General features: G+C 34.2%; 1 protein-coding gene across 2 annotated transcripts in view; it reads right to left on the bottom strand.

The window, feature by feature from the left end:
* Positions 1–21,265, bottom strand: part of ORC5 (origin recognition complex subunit 5) — a 95,886-nt gene that overhangs the window by 56,545 nt on the left and 18,076 nt on the right. For both annotated transcript variants that reach the window (XM_052000352.1, XM_052000351.1), the window contains exons 7-10: positions 19,977–20,025; positions 19,771–19,861; positions 16,693–16,745; positions 13,228–13,340 (exon numbers count right to left, since the gene is read on the bottom strand). In XM_052000352.1, coding sequence (XP_051856312.1) covers positions 13,228–13,340; positions 16,693–16,745; positions 19,771–19,861; positions 19,977–20,025 — 306 coding nt within the window. The remainder of the gene's footprint in view (positions 1–13,227; positions 13,341–16,692; positions 16,746–19,770; positions 19,862–19,976; positions 20,026–21,265) is intronic.

Raw genomic sequence — 21,265 nt, 5'->3', positions numbered from 1 at the left:
TGGACAAGCAGGCCACACCCCTCCCACTTCACCTGGCTCTTAAAGGAGCCCTCTCAGGAAGCATGTTTGTTCCATACATTTTAAAACAGGACTTGGTTTCCCTGATTTCTATCTCTCTTGCCTTAGAGCAGTGCCTCCCCACCCCAGTCCCCATCACAGCCTTATATGTTTTTGCATGCTTATGCTCATGTTTACAAAGATAGGGAATTCCAAACTACTCTCGGTTCTCAGTCCCCCCCTCCGAGCCTCAGAGCACTAGTTTATAAACTTTCCCTAGCTTCTGGAGAGATGAATAGCCTAGCTTTCAAAATGAACACACCTTGTAAAGCAGCCTACCCAACTTTTCTTTCACTCTCCTACCCAACCTTACAGGTGGGAATGTTTCAATCCTAATTTCTAATTTTCTCAGTCCTAAGAACTTTTGCTCTTAGCACATTCCCTCTCCTATTTTTCTGGATTGGCATTCTATACCCCTGCCAACAATTAAGGGTTTCTTTTCTAAGCTCCAACCCTGGCAAGGTTGCAGCTTCAAGAAAGACCTTTAGAATGATGGTTAGGGAATAGAATTTCAAAGCAAATTAAATTGTTAAGAGAGTAAAGATAGTTTCTTTCTTTCTTTTCTTTTCTCATTCCCTGACTGCAGTAAGAAATGAGGAGTTAAGAGAGAGACTGAAACGATTTGAAAACTCCTTAACTACTTTGAATTCAGTGAACACCTTTAAAGGAAAGAGGACTTTGCTGTTGCCTTTCCCCTAGCTTGCAGAATTCCCTTGTGGGGATTCCTATGATGTCTCTCTCTAGACCCTGTTCTCTATTCTATAGCTGGTCCCTGAGAAATTTTCCCCTGCTCTGTTATGCCACAGTTCTGCCTCAGTTTCTCTAGCATTATAGGTCAAGTAGCATTTTGTTGCTCTCCTTCTCTAGAGAAAGCTATGGAACCTGGATACTGTCTAGAGTTAGGTGAGGAGCTATTGAATGGAGAATACTAAAGCTTTTTTCCTATTAGTCAAGGATTTCAGTCTTTTTGATTTCCCATTTGGTGATTGTTCACGAGGGTTTTTTGTTTTTTTTTTCCCAATAAGTCACCATCCCCTCTTTTCTATAGTAAGGTGGGACAGCTTGACACTCCAGGGTGTGGTTGACTGGAGCTTCTACTGCTCAGCAGTCTTTCCATAAGGATGCTTATGCAGAAAACTCCTGTGATTTGACAAAAAAATCATTTCCTTCTCTATCAGGGACGCCTATACAGAATGAAAAACTATAGAATTGGGGTGCTTGGGACCTGTTCCCCTATCCCTAAAGACTTACCTTTAGACTGTCTCTTAATGTAGAGACACTGGGCTTGGGGGAAAAAACACCTCAACCTCAAAATTTGAAATTTGACTAGATTAGCTGAATTCCAATCTCCCTCCACCCACCAACACTCTGGAGCCCTGGAAAAAGCACTTTTAAAAGTACCTTTTTTTTCTTTCAAATTCTGGGACTAACACTTCTGCCCTTAGGCAAAAAGTGGCTAATGGAAACACAACAGCTGAAAAAATTCCTAGCCTAATGAGAGACCTGGGACCCACCTCACCCAACTTTTTCAGGGGTTCAAGGCCAATATACTAAGGCCAAAACTAGAGGAGTCTATTCTGAATCCTCAATGTTTCTCCCACTCTACTGCTACAAAGAGCTATTGGTTTTCTTTTAATTCTCTCACCTGAAATTTAAAAAAAACCTGAGACTCTCAACTCTTTTCTTCCCAGGGTAACTCCTGCCTCCTGAAAGGACACTCAGAGCGGAAGTGCCTTGCTAAATTGGCAAATCTCTCCCAGACTTAGGCCGGGAACCCCAAAGTTCGTGCTGTAGATGCCAAGGAAACTGTCCAAGGAGACCCCAGTCCCTGTCCTGAGTTCAAGCAGAAGGAGCACTGGAGGAACTGCCTTTCCACCATGATCGCGAACACCACAGGGGTTGAACTGGCCCCTCAATGTCCTGTTCTTCGGTAGGAATTTGGGGTCTGGCCCCGTTTCCCCTTTTATCCACCAGGACAGCCCAAACACCTTGGAGGCCAGTAAGCTGGGTAGGCAGCACTGCTACTTTGCACTCCCTCTGGCCCATTTGGCCCCTCAGCCATAAAGAATGGGGATAGTTGGGGGAAGGCTCAGGATCTTTGCTTAACCATTTTGGTGATTTATCTGGTGAGATTAAGGAACCAACTCTATTTTAAAAAAAGAAATCAGCACAGACAGTTAAGAGATTTCTAAAAGCTTAAACTGCATTCTTATCTTGATCTGCAGCCCTGACAAGTGGGAACACGCCCATTCCTAGACCCTGCCTCACAAAAGAGACCATGGATGTTTTTAATCAAAAGTTCATTAATTGAAGAGGCCTAAATATTAATCCTGGGATAGCCATTAACCACAAGGATTCAGAGCAGTTTTTTTTTTTTTTGAGCTTTTTCCTCCTAGCATTTTCTCCTACTTTTCTTTGATAGTTAAATGGGCCAACAGCATTCTTAATGCAGCCCACAAAGGGACCTGATGCATTTCCTGCTAAAGGCCCTATTCTGGAATGTGTCCATCTCAACCCTGTTAGATACCCCACTTTTAATCTGATCCTGAGATCTGTTTTCTCTAGGCTTCAAACTTTGGGTTCTCAACTGCCCTTCAGCCGGGAGAACGTGGAACGATTGACTGAGGACGACTGACCAGGACAAACATCCTTTAGATCCTCTGCTACTATCCCCAGACTCCACACCTCACCGCCTGGCATAAACCCCCCAAAATCTCTACAACACGACCCTTACCAGCTTGAAGCATTTAAGAGGAGATCGTCGTCCCTTTATCCTAAATGTATTTGGAGGTGACTGCTTGAGGGGAGTATGAAGGGGGGTCCCCAGAACTCTGAAAATCCTTAAAGAAGAAAATCTCCTTCAACTCTGCCTCAGTGAGGGACCCCACCCCAAAGGACAAATAGTTTCATCTTTGTCATCTGGGTGGGGTTGGCTCAGTCCTGAAATTCATTTAATTCAATTCAAATTCCAGCTCAAGCTGAAACCCAGCTAGGAGTCAACTTGGGACTCTACCCATGAGCCCCCTTCAGCTTGTAGCCAAAGCCCCCTATTATAAAAGAGCCAAACTAAAATCCTCTCTTTGCAGAGGTTCCAAACATGCCAGCCCTATGCTTGGCATGCCAAGGGCCTCTGTCCACTGGAATACTCCTTCCTGTGGCATTTTCTCTTTACCCTCACCTATTTCCCTAACCAGACTTTATGCCTCTCTGTCAGGATTTTTAACCTTACTTCCAATCCCCATAATAAACCTTTTTATCAATCTATGTTTTCAGGTCTGTACATTCTTTTACAGAGAACCTCTGCGCCACCAAAAGGAAGCCCCCAAAATTCCCTACCCTTGCATCAAATCTCAAGGTATTGCAGGGGAGCCAAACCTCTCCATTTGATTCCCTGAACCCAGAACTTGCCATCAGACCTTATCATTTAACTCTCTGACCACCAGAAACCCTAATTTCATTTTGGTTCCCTAAATCTAAACCTCATCAGTTCTATTCAGAAAGAATATGATAGCAATTACTGAAGATGATAATCAGTACAACAGAAAAGGTAACGATAAAGAGACCAATTTAACCAGAGTGTATTTTTTTCCTCTTATATTTTACACACACAGATCAAGTAAATGTAGTATTATGAAAAGATGGGCTGCTCATTTTCTTGTAGAAAGCCTTGGAGCTATCCTCAGACTGTCAATTTTAAATTCAATGATCTTTGCTATATTTTATTTATAAAAAGACATTTTTTGAGGAAATAGTTTGCTATTTCCTACTTTTCATCTCTTAGATTGCCTTTGTATATTCTATAACATTTGTTACCTCTTGATTTGTATATGAAAGACCATTCAGCTATGGGCATTATTCTGATGCCTGGGGTTAGAGAAGACAGGGTGAGAAAGAGTAGGAAGGAGGAGAGAAAGAAAGAAGAGGAGGGAACAAAGGGAGAGAGGAAAGTGGGGGGAGAAGGAAGAAAAGGAAGGAAGGAGGGAGGGAAAGGGGGAAGGAAGGAGGGAAAGGGGGAAGGAGTGAGAAAGGAAAGGAGGCAAACAGCCAGAATAACAATCCACAAACAGCCTTTGAAATGTTGGGGGTAAATGTTAAAGGCTTCAAAAACCTGTGATAGACCCACTGTGATAAAATACTGTGAGGACATGGAAAAAAGTCACAGAATAGATTCTGATCTGTATTACTGAAAGGAACCCCTAAATTGATGACATAACAAATATATTTAAGCATTTAAGTTTTGTTCAGCTGTGCTATATAAATGATCCTTTGCATATTTACAAAGTGGTTTGGTTTTACTTCCTCATTTACCAAAAATCACATTTGGCATTCACACATTTAAAAAAACGATATACGAAAAAATATTTATCTACTACTCTTGCCAATTTTATTCACTGCTACTCTCTCTCAGTTGCAAAACAATGCAATACAAAGGACCAAAGGTAAGTACAATACAAAGCAATGAATTAACTTAAGTAAAAGTATTTGTATTGGTCAACACTCTCAAAAATATACCCCTTCTTTTTTTAGGCTTCAACTCATTCCTGGCTAATAGCAGAGCCCAGATCAAGGGTGGAAAAGAAATAAATAGTTAAGAACAGATTATTATCAAAAGAAAAATATGACCCTTAGACTTTTAATAAAAAGAAATAAACAAAGAAATAAATAGTTAAGAACAGATTATTATCAAAAGAAAAATATGACCCTTAGACTTTAAAAAAAAATTGAAATTGGAAAAAATTTATTTTACAATACAAATTTTTATTAAATGTATGAGTCTATCTAAAAAACTGTGCTAAGAGAAATTCAAGGTCTAGATAAGATAAAATTCTGGCTCATTTGGAATTTATAATCTAATAAAAAGTCATGAATACAGATAATTTTGAGTGAAAGCATTTTCTCTAATTTCCATGAGAATATTTCATTCATTGATTCAAGAAATATTAGTGTATAAAGTACATAGGTATATGACAGACACAACCTACTGTAGTGACAAGTTAGGAGAACTGTAGATCAAAATTCTGAGTTAGGACTTAATTAGCTATGTGACCAAAGGCAAGTTAGTTAGCATAATGGGACCTTAGTTTCCTCATTTGAAAAATGGGATATGCTTTGAAGTCCTAACTGTGAGAATAAAATGATACAACATAATATACTTTGTAAATTTTAAAATGCTATGTAAATAGCAAAGATCATTATCAACTTTACTAAACTGAATCTGTGATCTTGAATAGTTGAATAGTTGTCCCATTCAATCATGTAGAGTGCTTCATTCATGTCTGCTTAAATCTTGCATAACTCTTGTCTTATGTCCTTCAATAAATTCTATATAATTTCTAACACTGAAAAGATATCAATGGAGAACTTAGGTTGCCAATCCATAATTTCTAGAATCCATCTTTTTTGTTCATAAATTTCCTTTTTTAATGAAAGATGAGCATTATTATTCCATAAAAAACTGAAGACTCTTCCCTTTTACAAGAACTTATGTCATAATAAGAATAAATTTCTGAAATTCAAGACATTATTTTCATTTTTGATTATTCCCATGAATATCCTCTGGTGAGTAAATTAATAGTAACAAAGTTATGTCTATAAACTTAAAATGTTCATTGGGTGATTAGCAGATTCATATATTTGGAATTAGAAGGGGTCTCAGAGTTCATCTAATTCAAATCCTTCATCTTATAATGCAGGAAGTGAAAGAGGGAAATAGGGGAATAGGGGAGGGAGAAAGAGGAATGAAAGGGCTGTGGAGAAGGTGAGGCTTGCCCAAAGTCAAAGGAGGAGTGAATAATTGTAAAATATCAAAGATAAGATGGGAATTCAAGTTTTCCAACTTGAAGTCAATATTTATTTCCATTAGAGTGCAATGCTTGTATTTTCATTTTCTCTCTAGATTTCTGATATCATTGGACTAAGGAATTCCCATAAAGAAAATTGCCTCTACCAATACATTAAGGCAAGTTTACTATAATTTATAGTTTTTGAGAGATACCTGGTACATTGAAACATTAAATGATTTTCTAGGAATAAGCCAACACATTTCAGAGACAGGATTTGAAGTAAGGTCTTTCTGACTGAGGCTGGCACTCTAACATAAAGTAAACACTTGAAACTACTTATTTTTCTACATTTCTGGAATCTTAAGGTATAATTCTAATTTTCCTAAATTTTCATCTATGTAATGAAGGTAAATTGGAACCAGAAGGCTAAATGCTCTGTAACTTATTTTATGAAGTAATATTCTCCAAAGCTCTACCTATGGACTATTTCTAGGCTGATAAACATTTCTGGAGGCCTTCACCATCTCCCTTTCATTATTTTCCTAACTCTTGAGTTAAACATTTAGTTATTAGACTAAGGGACTAGAGATTTAGGCTACATGAAAAGAAAAAAATAGAAAAAGGTTAAGGTGGCAATAGCAAACTTTCGACTCTGAACTTGACAGTTTATATTGAGACAAAATAAGTCTATAGATGCAGAAAAAGCATTTGACAAAATTCTAAATCTATTCCTATTAAAACCACTAGAGAGCTAGTTATAAATAGAGCTTTCCTTAAAATGATTAGTAGCATCTATCTAAAACTATCAACAAGCATCATATGTAATGGGGATAAACCAGAAGCATTCCCAATAAGAACAGGGGTAAAACAAAGTTGCCCATGATCACCATTATTATCCAATATTGTATTAGAAATGTTAGCTTTAGCAATAAGAGAAGAAAAAGAAAATAAAGAAATTAGAGTAGGTAATGAGGAAACCAAATTATCACTCTTTGAAAATAATATGATGGCGTATTTAGAGAATCCTAAAGAATCAACTAAAAAACTAACTAGAAACAATTAACAACTTTAGAAAATTTGCAGGATACAAAATAAATCCTCACAAATCATCACATTTCTACATATTATCAACAAAATCCAGCATCAAGACATACAAAGAGAAATTCCATTTAAAATAACTGTAGATAATATAAAATATTTGGGAATCTACCTGCCAATTCAAGATCAGAAACTTTATGAATACAATTACAAAACACTTTCTACACAAATAAAGTCAGATTTAAACAATTGGGAGAATATTAAATGCTCACAGGTAGGCTGAGCTAATATAATAAAAATGATAATTCTACCTAAATTAATCTACTTATTCAGTGCCATACCAATCAAACTAACAAGAAACTACTTTACAGAGCTAGAAAAAATAATAACAAAATTCATCTGGAAGAAAAAAGATCAAGAATTTCAATAGAATTAACAGAAAAAAAAGCAAATGAAGGTGGCCTAGCTGTAGTAGATCTAAAACTGTATTATAAAGCACTGGTCATCGGCTAAGAAATAGAATGGTTGATCAGTAGAATCATTGAGTGATTTTAGTAGTAGAACAGATACATGAGACACAATAGTCAAGGACTATAATAATCTAATGTTTGCTAAACACAAAGCCCTCAGCTTCTGGAATAGGAGCTTACTACTGGACAAAATTTCTTGAGAAAACTAGGGAATTTAATAACAAGAATGCTAGGGAACAGAATAACAAGAGTCTGCATTAATCTTGTGACCCTTCATCGTGTACTTTGCATACAATGCTCCATTTGCATAAGCAACAAGTCTGTGCAAAACAAGTCTTGTGCAAACCTGACCCTTGTGATCTGTGGATCTCAATCAGCACATTCTTGGGAATGGATGTTGAGGCCTCAGGTGTGAGTTCTGCCTCACTGGCTAAAGATCCAGGGTACACACCCTGTAGATATGTCAGGATAGACATCGAGCACGCACCAGATCGAGATAGCCCCCACCATCTCAGGAGTTGGGCTCTTGGATACACAAGCTAAACACATACTTGTTGTTGGGGCACATTGGCAAGAGAGATGAGAGGGGTATAAGACAAGACAGCAGAGAGAGAGAGAGGAAGAAGGGACAAGATGATGTAACCAAGCAATAAACCTTCTCTGAACTGCATTAGTGGTGTCTGACTACTCTGTTGTATCTGGAGATTTCTGAAGGTCATAGAGGCAACGATAATTGTGGGTAAGTGATCAGATTCCAGCTCGTATCAGCAGGTCTGTACTAGCTGAGGACCCCAACAACTGGTGCCTTGAACAGGGACAGAAGTTAGGGGAATCCATGTTTTGAGCACTCAGAGACAGAGTAGCCGCTTAGGTTGAGGCTGGGGACTAATGCTTTGATTGTTCATTATATGGACAATCAGCTGCTGGCATCTAGGGATGAAACTCAATTACAACATGTGCATCAAGCAATCCTCACTGCACTGTAGCTTAATGGCTTATGCCCTGCATCTGATAAAATTCAAACTCAACCCCCTTTTTCTTATTTGGGTTATGTGGTGGACAGAGTATATGTTTCTCTACGTCCTCCCAAATTGGATATGACCAAAGTGAAGACTCTGAACGATTTTCAAAAGGTCCAATGAATACAATGTATTACGATACAATGAATGAGGTCAGTAGTTCCTATTCTACCTTCACTAATGAAGCCCTTATATGACATTTTACCCTGTGATCCTTCACTATTGTCCCTCCATCAGTGGACTCCAGAAGACAGAGACAGTATTCAACAATTATGGTCTAAACGGCTCATACAGATAGATCCCACCCTTCCAATTGAATTAGCCATACAAAAAGATGCCCCCATGTATGACATGCTCCATCAAGTAGAGGACCCTATCAAATAGTTGTACCCTTGAAGAGCCACGAAGGTCATAGTATCTTGGGCAGACTTGTTGGCTGAATTTCTTTGGTTCTGCATACAAAGGACACTATAGCTTAATAGGACCTACCTAATTGTGCATTTTCCCATACCAGAACAATACATTTTACCTATTGCACAAGACAACTTACTGTAGGCCTCCATAGTGTCCAATGTAAGCTTTAAACCTACCTATGATAGTTTGTATCAGATGACCAATCTCCTATGGGTTCCTCCTAAGATAATATCTACAGAACCAGTCGTGGGCCCAACAGTGTTCACTGACTCCACCAAATCAGGGAAAGCTGCGGTAGTATGCCCTAATACCAATCAACAATGCGTTCTCCACACCTCCTATGAGTCTACTCAACAGATGAATTGTTTGCTATAATTAAAGCCCTAGAATTCTTCCCTCAGGCATGTAAAGTTGTTTTGGATAGTGCCTATGCCATAAAGGCTCTTCTTCACTTGCCTTCTGCCTTCATTGAAGATAGAAATACTAATATATCTTTTTTGCTTCAAACAGCTCAATCAACACTCCTTGCCTGAACCTCTCCTGCATTTATCATGCATGTTTGATCTCATACTGATGGTCTTGGTTCCATTTTTCAGGCAATCAAGCAGCAGACGCTCTGCTATATCCTTCATCAATAGAAAAAATCTCTCCACCTTCTTCAGCTTGGGCCACTCATAAGAAGTACCATTTATCCGCTAAATCACTGTGAATACTGTATGGTCTTAGTAGAGAGGAAGTGGAAAAGGAGGACCAGGACATGCCAATTGACAGAAAAGAGAGAGCGGAAGAGAAGACTGAAATGGCTGTGTCATGGACTTCTCTAATCCAGGGGTCCTCAAACTTTTTTAAATAGGGGGCCCTCAGACTGTTGGAGGGCCAGACTATAGTAAAAACAAAAACTTTGTTTTGTGGGCCTTTAAATAATGAAACTTCATAGCCTTGGGTGAGGGGGATAAACATCCTCAGCTGCTGCATCTGTCCCACGGACCGTAGTTTGAGGACCCCTGTGTAATCAATCCAAGAATTAGCAAAGCTTGTTGCTGACATTAATGTATTAGCAAAAAATTTCAGCCTCCCTAATGATGCTTCCCATGATCTTATTGATTGGATATATCAACATACAGTGCCAATACCCTCATGATTATCTCATATTTTACTGTTAATCGCTTTTTTTATTGAATTGTTTTGCTTTTACCTTGTATTTTCTGATGCTTTCTCTCTCTCTTAAGACAGTCCCTTGCAGGACTGGTAGCTGAATGGCACCCCCTCTATAGAAAACAAAAAGGGGGAGATGCTAGGGAACTTAGCCACAAGAATACTAGGGAACAGAATAATAAGAGTCTGCATTAATCTTTTGATCCTTCATTGTGTACCTTGCACACAATGCCCCATTTGCATAAGCAACAAGTCTGTGCAAAAACAAGTTTTGTGCAAACCTGATCCTTGTGGTCTGTGGACCTCAATCAACACACTCTTGGGAATGGATATTGAGGCCTCAGATGTATGTTCTGCCTGGCTGACTACAGATACACACCCTGGAGACACGCCAGGACAGGCATCGAGCATGCACCAAATCAAGATCGCCTCCACCATCTCAGGAGGTGGGCTCCTGGATACATAAGCTAAATACATACTTATTGTTGGGGCCCGTTGGCAGGAGAGATGAGAGGGGTACAAGTACAGGACAGCAGAGAGAGAGAGAGAGAGAGATAGACAGAGAGAGAGAGAGAAAAACAAAGAGAGACAGAGAGAGAGAGGAAGGGACAAAATGATGTAATCAAGCAAAAACACTTCTCTGAACTTCATTAGTGGTATCTGACTACTCTGTCATCTCCAGAGACATCCAAAGGTCGTAGAGGTGACAATAATTGTGGGTAAGTGTTCAGATTCCAGCTGGTGTCAGCAGGTCTGCACTAGTTGAGGACCCTAACAAAAAAACTAGGCTTTGACCAACACCTATAATGAGACAAGATTGACATAGGTTCACGATTTAGATATGAAGAATGATACTATAAGCAAATCAGAAGAACAAAGGATAGTCTACCTCTCAGATTTGTGGAGAAGAAAGGAATTTATGGTCAAAGAAGAACTAGAGCATATTATGAAATATAGAATGTATAATTTTGATTATATTAAATTAAAATGTTTTTGTACAAGCAAAACCAATATAGACAAGATTAGAAGGGTAGCAGTAAACTGGGGGGGGGGGGGGGGGAATTACATCCAAGGATTTTGACAAAGGCTTCATTTCTAAAAATATATAAAGAATTGGCCCAAATTTATAAGAATTCAAGCCATTCTCCAACTGATAAGTGGTCAAAGGAGATGAACAATTAAAACCATTTCTAGTCATATTTTAAAATGTTCTAAATCACTACTGATCAAAGAAATGCAAAGACAGACAATTCTGAGGTGCCACTACACATCTTTCAGATTGTCTAAATGACAGGAAAAGATAATGATAAATGTTGGAGGGGATGAGTAAAAACTAGGACACTGATGCATTGTTGGAGGAGTTGTGAACTGATTTAATGATTCTGAAGAGCAATTTGGAATTATGCCTAAAGTCCTATAACACTATGTATACTCTTTGATAAGCAATGTCTCTATTGGGGTTGTATGTCAAAGAGATCGTAAAAAATGGAAAAGGACGCATAGGTGCATAAAAATGTTTGTAGCAGCCCTTTTTGTATGGCAAGGAACTGGAAACCGAGTGGATGCTCATTACTTGGAGAATGGCTGAATAAGTTATGGTATATGAATATAATGGAATATTTTTGTTCTATAAAGGATGATTTCAGAGAGGCCTAGAGAGATTTACATGAGATGATGGTAAGTGAAGTGAGTAGAACAAAAAGAACATTGTACATAGCAACAACAAGATTATGTGATGATCTGATAGACTTGGTTCTTTTCAACAATGAGGTGATTCAGGCCAATTCCAATATGCTTGTGATGGAGAGAGAGAGCCATATGCAATCCAGAAAAAGGACTATGGGGACTGAATGTGGACCACAACATAGTATTTTCACCTTTTTTTATTGTTTGTTTGCTTTTTGTTTTCTTTCTTTTTTTTTTCCTTTTTGATCTTTTCTTGTGCAACGTGATAAATGTGAAAATGTTAGAAGAACTTCATTTGTTTAAAATACTGGATTACTTGCTGTCTAGGGGAGGGAGTAAGGGAAAAAAATTTGAAAGGTTTTACAAGGGTGAATGTTAAAAACTACCTTTGAATATATTTTGAAAATAAAAAACAATTTTTCCCTGGGGATCACATAGGAAAAAAATATTAAAGAATAATCTACATAATTTTCCCCAATTTAAAATAATTATTTAAAACTCATAACATACCTACCAGTGTCCATATACAATAGCTGATATGTAATGGCAAGACCACAGATTTGTTGATAGTTTCATTGAAACTACACTGAAGTTGCTTTAATACATAAAGGACATGGGATTGCTTTCTTTTCATTTCACTGAAAATAATTTTATCGTCATCTTATGACAAAACTGGTGAATATTACTTAGATTGTGAAAGAATATAATTCTCTTTATTAATTTACAATTCAGTTTCATGTTTGAATTTTATTATAAAAATTAAAGAACTATTTTAAGTTACTTTCCAAAGGACAGATTTTCTAGGCTTCATCATAAATCCAGAGTTTCCAACTAAATATTCTTTAATTAAATATTTCAAATGACTTTAATGCTAACTCAAAAATGCATATTTTTTCCTTTATAGAAGAACAATTTCAAAAAGAAATATTTTAGTTTATGATTTTATCAGAAAAAAAATAAGAGTCTGATTCATAATTCACAAGATACCATACTGTAGGAAGAATTTTACCATTTTTTTTTTTTAACCAAAAAAGCCAGGAAAATAACTACTGTACTTAAGTTTTTGATATACCATACTTCAATCAAAATTTGATTTACAAAGAATTCAGAGTTAAAATATTACTTGCTGAATTACTTCCCATATTGTAATTGGATTCTGTATATAACAGACCAAAATTCCAGATTATGAACTCAATGCAAACTGTTTATAGGAGAAAACCATATATATATATATATGGTTTTCTCCTATAAACAGTATATATATATAATATATATATATACACACACACACATATACACACATATACATATATATAATATACATATGTATGTAATAAACATATGTATATAATATACATATGTACATATGTATATTATATATATGTATATATATGTATATATATGTATATATATGTGTATATATATATGTATGTACATATATATATATATATATATAGTTCTACTCTCTTCAATCTACCTTTTTCTTAAAAATTTACAATTTTTGCCAAAGTACTTACTTCACTGTACTTTTAATTTTCAGGAAAAAGAAAAAAAACAAAAACAAAAACAGCCCAAAGTAAAGTATTGGAAATATGTAGAAATTACCTTTAGGAAAAATCTTTTATCTGTTCTCGTTGGATTATATGAAGCCAAGTACGCAGCAATTAGAATGAATTTGGAGTAATATGGAAGTTCTACATGAGCATGTGCAGAAAGACCTATGGAGAATATTTTTATAAGGCTCATTAATAATAAAACAGATTACACTCACATAGTACTTTGTAGTAAACAAAGTCTTTTTCCTACCACAACCCTGTTCAATTGATAGAACAAATATCAGATTCACTGACTCAGAGATGGACAGGTCCTTAGAAGTGAATTTACCCATATTATATCCGAGTAAGAACCTTCCTGAAGAATTGTAATCCAGCTCTTATATGAAGAAGACCTTCAGTAATAGACAATCTTTCTCCAAAGAGCCCATACCACTTTGGGATAACTATTGGGAATTCCTTCCTTATGTTGAACCTCTCCACCTCGACTGGTTTTAATGCTACCCTTTAGGGTCCCTTAGAATATGATTAGTCTCTCTTCATTGTTATGACACCTCTTATAACTGAAAAAAAGCTATCATTGCCCGTCCAAGTCTTTTTTTCTCTCTCTAGGCTAAAAATTCTTCCTCTAAGCCTTTTATTTTCTCTAGGCTAAAGAACTTCATTTTCTTCCATGAGAATTGCATAGATGGCATGGTTTCAAGTCCTAATTTATCTTAGTCAATGTGATCTAACATTGTCTTGAGTATCTGTTTCAAAATTCACATTTCTGGAAGATAGCACTAATTTCCATAATCAATTTTGAAATTAATAAGGAATTTTAAATGAAAACAGAATTCTATAGAGGTGAATAGGAAATGAATACAGAGATAGCCCTCAGCCTTAGGAAGAGCTAAGTTCAAACCCAGCATCTGACACATATTAGTCATATAACCTTAGCCAAGTCACAAGAAACTTTGAGTGTTCTAGGAAACTGAAGGTAACAATATGCATCGGTAATCTGGTCATCTAAGACTTCTGTAGGTCAGTGAAATTCTGTGTTCAATATTGGCAAGATAGAATTGTTCTTGGAAGGAAAATGAAAACATAAGGGAAAAAATGTAAAATATTCTTGTCATTTAAAAACATTATTCCTAGGGCAGCTAGATGATGCAGTGAATAGAACATAGCCCTGAAATCAGGAGGACCTGAATTCAAATCTGACCTCAGATATTTAATAATTCCTAGATGTGTGACCCCAGGCAAGTCACTTAACCCCAACTGCCTCAACAACAACAACAAAAAAATCTATTTAAACACATAACTGTGAGTTTCATTTTTTTTTAAATTATGAAAATGAAAAAAAATCAATTAAGTTTGTTTAGGACTCCAATTATTATCAGAAAACTGTGGGTTTATGCAGGACAATTTTATATCTTTTTTTTTGGCTCCACAATGTCATTATACTATTTTTTTGGATAAAACTGAATTAAAAATGGGCAAAATTTCTCTATTTTACAAATAAACATGAAATGTATTCCACTTAGACTATGACTTAATTGTGAAAATGATAATATAGTCCAATATTGCCTATTTTTACAAGTGCCAACTATTTGCTTCCAGTTAGCCACATGAAATGAGGTAATGGAATATATATAATATTGTACTTTTAAGCATTGCCACAGAAAAACAGCTGTTTTGACACTTATTTTTACAAAGTTATTTTCAATTAACTAACAAATACAAATACTTATTAAGTACCTATTTTTCTTCAAATTAAATATGTATAAGTCAGTCAACAGGAATTTATTAAGTGACTATTATTTACCAAACACTGTGCTAAATGCTGGTAATACAAAGAAAGACAGAAAAAAATTCCTTTTCTCAAGGAGCTAACAATAATGGAAAAGACAATATGCAAAGAACCATGTATCACAAAATATATACAAGCAGGTACTAGCAGTTAAGAAGGAATTGTGCTAAGGGCTATTCCCTTCTCAAAGAATGCTATTTCTAAAGGGTCTGCATTGTTAATAGCATTTTTAATGAGAAAAGAGGTGAAAATGCAACTTTTAAAATGTAAAGTAAATTGCAAATCAAGTATAATAAAATAAGATTTTAGGAAATACTGACTTTGTACTTTTTAGGGTAAATGAAAACTAGCAGAAATGGCCTCGAGGCTACATAAAACACTTAAACAGTGTGTTCAATTTATAACTGGCCTAAATTAAAGAGGGCAAATCCAGAACAGTGTATTTAATACCCCAATCCTAACGTTAGCCTTAGCTGATAAAGCCTCTACGTCCTGTTGACATTTAAAAATAGCATTTAAACTTGACTAATATAAAAATACGTTTAAAATAATCATACATGTATAACCTATATCAGATTCCTTGCTGTCTTGAAGAGAGGGAAGGCAAGAGAAAGAGAAAACAATTTTAACTCAAAATCATACAAAAATGAATGATGAAAACTATCTTCATGTATAACTGGAAAAATAAAAAAAAATTACTGAGAACACACAAAAAGATAACATTATGAAAATGACAAGGCATTTATTTGTTCATTAAATTGTAACCATTGTGTTTTGACAATTAATTTTAGTTTTAATAAAACAATATCTGCTAGTCTCTAGCAAATATCAACTTCCAAAAATCATCCCACCTAGATTTCTAAGGTTTATCTTTTTAAGTTGCATAACAAATCATTTTCTAAAATAGGCAATGTCAACTTTCAGTCAATTCTGTTGACTGGGAGTAAGACATAGTAGAATTATCAGTGAAATACTAGGTTAAGGATAATTGTCCAACCTCATTTCAATAATGGGCTTCATTACTTTATGTAATTCATACTTTGTGTATGAATTTCTATGAAATGTATGTATGAATAAGTAAGAAAGTATGTATTTATACTTTATGTAAAGTATGCATTCTAACATGAATGTTCCATGAGTATTTATTCAGTAAGATGATGAAGTTAAAAATCTAATAAAATTAGACACTAGTAGATTAAAATCTATACTGAGTTATACCATTATTTAAAAAAAAAAAAAGTCATTCTGACTATGTACTTTATCGCCAAAAGAAGAGCAATGCAGCTACTTCCAGTCTCCTTTCAACACCAAATCTCAAGAGTAAGAAAACTGGAAATTTTCTGATATTTCAGTATATTTCTACCTTATGAAGGGCTATTTTCCACACTTAGCAAAGTGTCCAGCAAAAAGTAAGAGTTTAAAAAATGCTTATGGCATCTTTCTGCTCTCTACAGTTTTCCCCTGGGGAGCACCAACACATGGTTTAGTATATGTCAGTGAAAAACAAAAACAACAGCCAGGCCCCAAAAGCCTGATAGCTAGCAATAGAGCCACTAAATAAAAATGAAGGAAAACAGGATTTCATAGAATCTTTTCTCTAATAATTTGTTGAGGTGCCTCAATACCAGGAATGGTCCATTAACCATCCACTATACATATTTTATTAATAATTAATATCTGAACTCAGTTATAAATATTGTTAAATTATTCTAATGTTTTTGATACCTTTCAATTGTCCCATTTCTGTGTCATCTTGCTGTAACTTTTCCCACTGTGAACTAAAAATTCAAGAAAAGAATATAATAAATTAGCTCAATGTACTTGAAAAGTTATCCTTAAGAAAACTGTAAATTTCTACTATTTCAATTAGTCTATGAAGAATTTATTTCTGAATCAATATATTATTATAACCAGTTTATAAGCCACATATTAAAAAATGACCTTAGAACTGTATAGTTACACTTTATTTTTTACTCAAAATGTACATTAAATCAACTTAATGATCATTAAATTACTATTCTTATATTCAAGAAATTGTGATAAGTACTAAGGATAAGAAAAACAAATCTCTCCCCCAAAAAGATTTATCACCATTAAGGATAGTCAAAAGAATGTCCTGCAGGCTTCTCAAATCATTTTCTAAAAAGGAGCTTTAATTATTATAGGCACTGTTATTATGGACAGTTTGCATGTATATGGCACTTTAATATATGCAATGTGGTTTATAATTGTCATTAACAACTGATCTTCACAATAACTTGCTAAGTCATTCTTATTCCCATCTTAAAAGATTTTCTCAGCATCACAGAGTAAGCAAGTATCTAAGGGGAGATGTTGATCTTCTTGATTCCAAACTCAGCCACCCACATGCCAGATTCAACTGTGGTTCATGACCCTATATAGGGTCTCAATACTGAATGTAGGGATTGTGAAATTATGATTTGTTATCAATTAATATTTGATTTGCATACTATTGTATGCACCTATATACCTGACGCTATATAAAAATTTCTTGGGTGAAAATAGCTCATGAGTGGAAAAAGTATTAAGAAGCACTGCTCTATATCAGAGATGTCAAATTTGTAGACCAAGTGTGACCCAAACCAGATTAAAATACAACTAAAATTTATTTAACAAAATTAATAAACATATGATAAAATATGGAGTATGTAAATTTGTGATTTCTAAATGAACAGATGGCCCACTGAGATATTTAACAAGTTTATTTTAACAAGTAACCTTCAGATAATGATAGATATTATACTCTTCATTTCTAGAATGGGAGGGAAGCGCTGAATTTGGAGCCTGGCTCCAATTTTTATTCTTAGTTTTATAATATTTTTTCAAACTACAGTTTTGTTAGTTTTATGCTGTCTTTATGTGGAAATCTAATTTACTTTGCTCCTTTTCTTTCTTATTCATACAGGCAACTCAGCCATATAAACTTGCTTCTAATAACTGCTGTAGCTGTATCCCATTGATTATGATATTTCTGTCATTACTTTTTAAGTACTTTGGCTTTGTCTTCATTATAACTCTAGCTTTATTATTATATTTTACAGTTTCCATGTCATTTTGTATATTTATTTCATGTTATTTAATTATGATTTCACTGATTGATCTGAAAACAAAACATATCTAAATTTCTACTTTTTTGAAATCATGTATGCTCTGTTATCACTTTTTATGAATATTCTGGGTACTTGATTTAGTTTTCTCTATTAATTGCTGTTTCCAATTTAAACAAGTTTAGATATGACTTTTTTATTAATTTAATTTTCTTTAACCTAATAATGTATTTTTGAAATTCCTATTATTATTGTTATATTACAGCAGAATTTTTCAGGGCTAGACAGGTATGAAGAATGGACACCAGCAGAACTCCCAAGAAGTTGTCCATCATGCTAAATATGAATGAAAGTAAAAAGAACAAGACAGTCTATAGATTTACTGAGATAAAGTCTCAAGTAACATGGCTTAACTACAAAGAGCTGGAAAATCATTGCAATTATTAAATAGACATAGAGAATAGAATGGAGTTTTGGGAGCAAAATTTTCTATGCCAACTTATCCTGGAAAGCAGTCATAAAAAGCAACAGATATTCGATACACATTTAGCTATTACTCAAAAGCCACATTTTACATGTCTTCTTGAAAAAAGTTGCATACTCAGCTATATCCAACCCACATTATAATTGGCACTAAGGGTCATCTTATTATATTTTTAATGGGGAAAAACAAAGAGAGTATAATACAGCTCCAAATTAATATTTTTAAAAATACTTCTTCAAAATTCATCAGGTTATGTTTACCAGGAAAATAGACACATCTCAAAGTACTTTATGTAATTCATCTTAATATACACTGTTACAGACAAGTGAAACTTATCCCTCTCAATATGGTTAAATTTAAAATGTAAACATTTTAATCTAATTTTTAAACAGAGAGGACCAGTTACTAGAAATTAAAGCTTTAGCTAAAGCTACCTTATTTTATTCTCTGAAATCACCTTAGAAGACTCAGAATTTCATTATAGTTGATCCAATTTTTAACAATTTGTTATTCATTATGATTAAATACCATTGTTCAATATCTTTAGATTATGTCAGATAACAGTTTAGACTAATTTATTAAAAGTAATGTGATTAGAACATTAATTAGTAAAAGCACAGAATTTAAATTTCAAGTAACATTTTTAGGCTACAAAACCAGATAAAAGACCCAATTCTTCCCCCAAACACATTTAAGTGTAAAGAAACAATTCTAAGTATACCCCAAGACTTATTCATTTTCAAATTTTAACCAAACCTTTTGGGAAAGAAATGAATCTGAGAAAGACTCTTGGATAAAAAAGATTAAAGAAAATTCCTAATTATGGTTTTTACTACACAGGTGATCTAAAGCACATGTCCATTTTAATGTAAGAATAACATAACTTTTCCTCTTGATTTATTTAGGATACTGTAGATTTGCTTTTTAATATAAAACGAAAATGTTTAAAGAACATGAGAAACAAAGCTAGTTATAAATATATTCTAATTCCTATGAATATCATATTTCTGATATGGAATACTAATTCCATATTAGTATAGAATACTTCTAATTTTGGAATAGTTTACTTCCCAATAAATGTTAATTTTCATGTAAGAAAAAAATATGATGAATTCTATTTCTTTCCAGCAAGTTATCAAATATTATCTCCTTACATGAAAGTGAAAAATAAGAACTTCATTTTAGCATAGTAAATATCTAGATAATCCATAAAGAGTATTACCTAGAACTTTGGCAAACAAAGAAACTTACCTTGATATCTCCCTGAGATAAACAGTATGCATAGCCTTTTTCAAATGAGGTTCAATATTTCTCCACAATTTACGGGTATCACGTTCATTAGCTACATTAAGGAAAAACACACACACACATACAATAAAACCCCAAACTTTAGTAACATAAATCCTAGAAAACAACTATGCAAAAGTATAATTAACATACAAATAAAAGACATTTACCTTCTCCTTTTACCACAGGCTCACAATATTTAGAAAAGTTAAGAGCTGCCTATATTTAAAAAAAAAAATAGGAAAAAATTATTTCTAAATAACTACTACTATTATACTGAGACAATTCTTTTAAAAAAAGTTAATTATTACTTTATTATAAAAAGCTAAAGTGAAGAAAATGTAATAAAAAAAATTTAAATACTAAAGGAAACTGTTAACAAGCTAAATCCAGGTAGAAGATTGTTACTTGGCTGTACAATAAGTACTTTTAGAGAAAACAAGTATTTTAGATTTTACAACATAACTTTGAAACAGTAATTTATAAAACAGTACTTCACAGACCTAAATAGGAACAACTTTACAAAGCCAAGTATAGTTTTATGATCACAAAATTTATCAAAGTAATTGGGTCTAATTAATAGTTAATTTAGCCATTAATAAACATGGTTTCCATTTAAAAGGGAATTTCAAAATTCCTTTAGTCAGATTTGTCAAATACATATTGTAATGCTTATTTACTTCCAAGAATTTCACATTGAAATAATGTGGTCTACACACATCAATCAATAAGCTTTTATCAAGTGCATATTACATGCTAGATACAAAGGATATAAAGACATATTAATTAAATGTTAGTCAAAAATATGACTAAATTAATAAAATGAACTAGCACTGAAAATAAACATAATGAAACATTTATTGACTCCATTTTCCCTATCATACTTTAATAATACAATTGGACTAAATTTTCTAAAGTACCATTTTAGGGTAGAAAACGTTTCAACATCTAACAGTAATTTTCCTTTCAGAGTATTGCCCTACAGCAACTCCATCTAAGCTTTTTTTTTTATTTTATTATTATTATTTTTTTTATTAATAGGTTTAAGAAATGGGTTCCTTAATGAGTGTAACAGGAAACTGAAGACTTCCCAAGAATAATCATTTGAAGAGAACTCCAACACTTAAACCTCTAACTTGATAATTCTAAACCCAATTTCAAGGGTCTGTTAATCACTAAGGTTCTGGGAAGGAGAACTAAAGACCTGCTCCTCTAGTAGAAATATCTGATCTCCTGGACCTTTACTTACTTCTTAGAAGAAGCTAACTAATTAATGAACTGGAGACCTTCTAAGGGATCTGTAAACTGGGTAATCTCTATTTGTTGAGGAAGCCTGAGGTAAACCAAACCTCCTTGGTTATCCTAGTTTAATGGATTACTTACCTCTAAACAAATCTCTTTGTAAGGGGATTATATGGTTTCTTATAAAATCATTAACTAAGGAAGATTGAGAGTTAGT

This window comes from Antechinus flavipes, chromosome 5, assembly GCF_016432865.1.
Source record: "Antechinus flavipes isolate AdamAnt ecotype Samford, QLD, Australia chromosome 5, AdamAnt_v2, whole genome shotgun sequence".
Classification (NCBI taxonomy): Eukaryota; Metazoa; Chordata; class Mammalia; order Dasyuromorphia; family Dasyuridae; genus Antechinus; species Antechinus flavipes.
Note: the sequence above shows the minus strand (reverse complement) of the source record. Positions and strands in the feature narration are given on the sequence as shown.